Here is a 5,826-nt window from a genome sequence, read left to right as displayed (position 1 = left end):
GTCTGTGTTCTGGCCCTTTTTAGCATGGGAAGGGAGATATGCATATAAGCAGCTGGGATGCTGCAGTTGTGTTGTTTTGATTTTCTTTACAGAAAGAGAGCCAGGGGCTTGCGGAGTCATTGCTGTGGAAGAGGGTCAAGTTCTGCACCTTTTTAAGAAAAGAAAGGGAGGGCAGGTGTCTCTCTCCTCTTGTTGCTGCTGCTTCTCCTAGTGACGTCAGGGGCCTTTAGTGCGTGTCGGTTTTACAACAGCTTCGGTGCCAAGTGGAAATGAGTAATAGGAAGAGACAGGCTCAAAGGGAAGAACCTGTTTCTCCAAACAGCTTCTGCTGGGCGTTTTAGTCTCCAGAGCGAGAACCTGGCTGCCACCTGCTCTGCTGGCTCTTCCTGCACCATGTAATTACGTCTGTCACTTTGCTTGTTATCTGGGTTTTCAGTAAACTGTGAAATGTCTTGAGAGGCAGAACTGGGTTATAGACTTCTCAGTCACCAGAGAGTGAAAGAAAGAAAATGTAGCCTGTTCCCGAGACCGGGCTTGTACTGCAGAAGCAGCAGAAGAACCTGAGCCAGTTTGAGTCACATGGCCCAAGGAACATCGAGGTAATGGTAATGATGACAGCAAAGGAGTAGGGTAAATCGGTTTGCATCGAACCTGGTGCTGTGGCCAAGCTATTCAGTTTTAAAACAGCTACCTGAGACTTTCTGGGTGCTGCTGTGTTACCTTCATAGGCTTGTTACCTTCATCTACCACAGCCACTCTGCACTCTAATGACTTCAGACATGCTAAATGCTGCCAATAAAATACAGTGTAAAGAAAATGGGTTTATATTATATGACAGGTAAGGATACTTAACACCCCTTCATTTAATTCAGTTACTCCTTTCATTAATTTACAGGAGGCTGGCATAAAGCTTCCCCTCTACCCCTTTCCATCTTCTGTCATGTCACCTCCTGCTATTGTTTACTGATGAGCTCTGAAGTTCAACACAGCTCTACCTCTGGGGTCCCTTTGGATATAACAGCAGTGTTTGCTGTGGCTCTGGGCTGGGCTTCCCTCCCCTCTGGGTTTGTCCACCCACATACCTGGCCAGCCCAGAGCACTGACTCCTCCTGGGACCATCATATTTTCCCAGGGTGGGCCAAGGAATGGGGCCTTGTGCCCGCATAGCTGTAGACAGAACCACTCCAACCTTTCTCAGGAATCTGTTCCACCCCTTGCAGGCTGAGTGTTTGCTCACATGCAGCTTCCAACTAATCCAGTTCAGTCTAGTCCCTTTTTTTTTGTCTTTTCCTAGGTTCCCATGAGCTCAGGCTCTGTTGCTGATGGATTTGCAAAAGGAGCTGCTGGAAGTTTTTTGTTCCTTGTTTGCTTCCTGTTGCAGATTTCTCATACTTGTAGTCAACTCCATTTTGAGAACAAAAAACACCCTGTGACCATTTAATATGGCTTTTACACAACAGAACTAGTCTAATAATATCTTAAAAATTAGAATCTTGAAATAAACTGACCTAGAAACATGTGCATCAACAACTGTCATCAGCTACAGATGCTTCCCTAAAAGCACAGGACGCCTCCTCCCCCAAAAGACATTTTAACAGCGCATGAAAAACTCCTACTTCCAGCACAGGCAAAACCCACTAAGAACTACTTTGCAATGCAGGAAGAAAGCAAGAGAAAGGGCACAATTTTTGTCATATTTCCCTTTCCACAAACGATGAAAATAGCCAGGTGACTCAAGGAAGCACGTCAGCCTAGCCATGAGGAAAAACTCAAATTTATATGCTCAGGATTAAATAAAAAATTAAATTTAATATCAGAGGAAAACAGCTGAGTTTTCAGATGCCAAGTTCCTCAGCATACTATCTGGTTACTTTGTTTTTTTTAAACCTTCCATCCAAAGCTAAGTTAGGAATCAAGGGGGGTGGTAGTGGGAAGGAGATTCCATCTCAGCTCCAGCAAGGAATACAGTGAAGCACAGAACTCTCCGTCACTTCTCCCCTGGTTAGAAACCTTATTTCCAGCTAAAGTTTACTTATGACCTATTTAGATCACATGCAGTATTATTCTTTAACTTACACGTTTCTTGTTTCCCGACCCTGAGCTGCAGTTACGTGGTAAGCAGCCACTTTGGGATGGGTGTTCAGGTGCCTCAAGGGCCTGGGCCAGGTGTGGGCATCTCTGCTGTTCTCTGTGTGTGGATTGGCATAAAGATCCTCAGACCCTCAGGGCTGCTGCTGCTGGCTTCTAATAATCTGGATTTCTGCTCCTGGGATTCAGAGGAAGCAGCTACTACTATTCCTGCCAGGTCTCCTTTCCTAAGCCAAGCGATGCCATCAGCTGCCGCTCTGAGAGATGCTGCATTTCTAGGGTAGCGCGTTGCTCATCTTCCAGATCAACACTAGGCTTCCCGAAAAACATCTAGATAAGCTCCTGGCTCGTGCAGAACAAGTATGCACTAAACTTATCAGCTTTCATTATTCAATTTAACAGCACTACAACAAACAGGACAACATGAACAATGTCTCAAAGGCAGGCAGGGCTGCTGCCGTCCTGCAGTTACTCATGAGGGAAACACAGTCTGTGTGCTGCTTTCTGATTTGACTACCTGCATCGTTACCCCCTGCCCATATAACTTCTCCACATGTCCCATCTAATTGCTGAACAGTTCTTAGGAGTGCAGACTCCATCCTAGGGCACAAACAAACAAGTCAAGCCTCACACCTCCATCTCTTGTAGGTAATTACAATAAAAACACTCCTGCAGGCAGAGCTGGGGTCACTGTCAGCACGTTCAGGTGTCAACATCTGCATTCACAGAACGACAAAATAAACCAAAGGCCGATTCATTCTCTTGCCCAGCTGACTCCCATGTGCAGGTGTCAATTTGAGCTCCTAAGCACCGTGCTGCTCTTTACTTTTATGGTAGAAAAAAGCCCTGAGACATCAGACACCCTTGAGCAGAAGGGAGAACAGTTACTCCCACAGCAGACACCATTATTGCAAAGCAGGGAGGAAAAGCAGACCTCTCCAAGCTGAAAGCAAAATATGGTTCTGAAGAACAACCCCTTTCTGATGGCTGGCTTATTCTTTGCTGCTGTCTAGGTGACACCTGTAGCAACAGGTGGAAAGAGACCACCTTTCCCCTCACATTAAGTCTTCCTGAGAACACCGGATAGGGAAGACGACCCTCGGAGGGGCACCCCGAGTGTCACAACCCCCTCGCGCGCTCGGGAACCATGGGGCACAGGTCAAAGCACACGCACTTTAATAAACTTTTTCCGCTTGCAGTACATGGCAGGTGAGCCCTCGCGGCCGGCAGGGGAAGGCGGGAGGAGAAGCTGGAGGGGAGCAGGGACCACGCGGCCCCGGCCTCAGCAGCGCCGCCTCTGCGGCGGCGGCGGCCGGTTCTTGATGGTCTTGCACTTGGGCACGTGCCTCTCGGCCACCTTGGGGGCAAAGCGGCGGCTGCAGTAGGGACAGGCCACGTAGTCTGGGTTCTGCACGGGGGGCAGCGGGGGCAGCTCGGACACCTTGCCTCCCTTGGAGAGCACGTGCTGCAGGCGGCGGGCCTGGCGCAGCGTCTGGATGAAGGACTCGTGCTTCTGGCGCCAGCTGCTCCTCCTGGGGGGCTCCTCCTGCGCAGGGAGACGCGGTCAGAGCAGCTGGCGCAGCACCCGGCGCCCGCTCGCTGCCCGAGCCGGGCCCAGCGCGCCGCTCCCTCCCTCATCCCGCACGTCGATGAAACAACCCCCAGAGAAGCCAGGCCTCCTCACACAGGAGCCAGCCCGTCAGCGCTAAGGGGGAATCGAGAGTCACCAATATCTACACCAATATTTAGGAAAGGCTTGGGAACAACCAGAAGGACCAAGGAACTGACAAATACACTATAGGAACAAGGCCGCATTTTTTCACTGCCTTCCCTTAAATATTATGTTTTATTACCTGGATTTTCAACCATTTCCCTGCACCCTCCTCATGCCACCAGTCCCTGTCTCGCTGCAGCAGATCCACCCTGCCCTCTGACTCCAACGGGTTTCTCTGGCACCCCAACACACAGCGAGGACAGCCCATTTGGACACCCTCTAATCCCACCACGTGCCTGGCAGCGGCTGGAGCACCCCCCATTTACGTGCTTGGCAGGGGCCTGTCAGAAGGGAGGGCTGGACAGTATCCCCACCCCTGGGAGCACGGGGAGGAACCCGTGTCGGGGCCACATTCGTGTCCCCAGGGAGGAAGAACATGGGTACCCACACGCTGCGGGTGGCAGAGGGACCGCGCGTTACCTGAGGGCTCTCTGAGCTCTTCCACTGCCGATACTGCTCCAGCTCCGTGCCCCTGGCCCTCGCTTTGCTCGAGTCGAACACCTTCCTCTTGGAGCCCTGGCTCTTGCTGCAGATGCTCGTGTGCTTCTCCAGCCTGGTGCAGAGAAACCTGCGGCCGCAGAAGCTGCACTGCCCCAGCTCCCCCTGCTCCGCAGCGCCGGGAGCCTCCGTGTAGGACGGCTCCGCAGCTGGGTGGTCGCCAGATTCTTGATCGGAAAGGGCAGAGGGAGAAGGGCTCTGTTTTGAGACCGGCTCTGAGCACGAGCCTAAATCCTGCGCAGGTTTGCGCTCCCGTATTTTGCTATTGCTGGCCACCAAACGTTCCTTCTTGAGTTTCCCCATAGCGAGCTCTTGGGGACGGAGGCTGGTGCCCAGCTTGAGCCTAGTGACCTCTGGGGACTGCGCCCTATCGAAGTCCCCATCGCCAGGCCTGGCTGCAAGCCTGAAAAGGGTCTCTTCAGAGTGTCTGGTGGCTTTTTGCTCCGGGGACCTCTCCACTTCCCTGGCTCTCCTCTCCTCTGCCTCCACCAACTCCTTCTCTCTTTGAATCCTCCTAAGCTCTTCCTTCGTTCTCCTCAGCTTCTCTTTGAGGATGGCCTCTTTCTTCCGGATCTCCTCTTCCAGGTTCTGCCCATCTGCCTCCAGCCTCAGGATGTAGGCCAGCTCCCTCCTGTAGAGAGGGGACACTGACTGCTTCGCTCCTGCTGCCCAAGGAGAGAGGACGGCAGCGAGCTGTGACCTCCCCGCTGGCGCCTTCCCCTTGCCCTTCGAGCTGGGCTGGCTGCTTGGGGACTCCTCCATGCACAGGGGGCTTCTGCGCTGCCCGGGCTCGGCCGCCGGACCACTGCCAGCCTTGCGGTGGCAGATGGGCTTCAGTGGGTACGAGCGGTCCACCCCTTCCCGCCCTCTGGCTACCGGTTTGGAGGGCAGAGTCGAGGTCTGGCCGCTGAGGTGCTTGCTCTGCAGTCCGGCCGAACAGAAGCCTCCCTGTCTGTGCTGACCGTTCTCTGCGGACAGGGAATAGGGATAGCTTTGGCTTTTGGGGGTATAGAGATCCTTTAAACTTTCCTCTTTGTCATGTAGGAGTTTGTGATGAAAAGGGCCCTTTGAGTGTTCCAGCTGGGACTGGTGGGCTGCGACTTTGGAATCGTATCTTCCCGGGAGCTTGGGAGCCGCCGCCACGGAATCCACAGGCGGGAGCAGAGCCAGCTGCAGCTCAGCCATTCAGCGCCTGAGAAGCAGCCTGGGGTCAGAGGCAGCACCGATCCACTCCGGCTATCCCAAATCCAGAAAATCCCCCTCCGACAGCCTGCACGCACCTCCCTCCCCCCGGCTGCCTCCCGTGCTCATCCAGCCCGCACCGCCGAGGGCCTTTATTTCCCCTTCCCTTGGCGCCACGGCCCGGGGCACTCCACGGCCACCGGGAGCCGCCGGGATCCCCGCGGGGCCCCGGGAAGCCCCGGGCGCCCCGATTGGCGCGCCGACCTTGTGACGTCATCCGCGGC

The 5,826-nt window shown here is 53.8% G+C and overlaps 1 protein-coding gene across 1 annotated transcript; it reads right to left on the bottom strand.

The window, feature by feature from the left end:
* Nucleotides 1-3,253: 3,253 nt before the first annotated feature.
* ZC2HC1C (zinc finger C2HC-type containing 1C) lies at nt 3,254-5,545 on the bottom strand. The gene is made up of 2 exons (XM_026051811.1): nt 4,283-5,545; nt 3,254-3,634 (listed from the first exon to the last, which is right to left on the bottom strand). The coding sequence occupies exons 1-2, from the start codon at nt 5,543-5,545 to the stop codon at nt 3,371-3,373; spliced, it is 1,527 nt and encodes a 508-aa protein (XP_025907596.1). The 3' UTR covers nt 3,254-3,370.
* Between the last annotated feature and the right edge of the window lie 281 nt (nt 5,546-5,826).

This window comes from Nothoprocta perdicaria, unplaced genomic scaffold (genome assembly GCF_003342845.1).
Source record: "Nothoprocta perdicaria isolate Ctin4 unplaced genomic scaffold, notPer1 scaffold_8, whole genome shotgun sequence".
Classification (NCBI taxonomy): Eukaryota; Metazoa; Chordata; class Aves; order Tinamiformes; family Tinamidae; genus Nothoprocta; species Nothoprocta perdicaria.
Note: the sequence above shows the minus strand (reverse complement) of the source record. Positions and strands in the feature narration are given on the sequence as shown.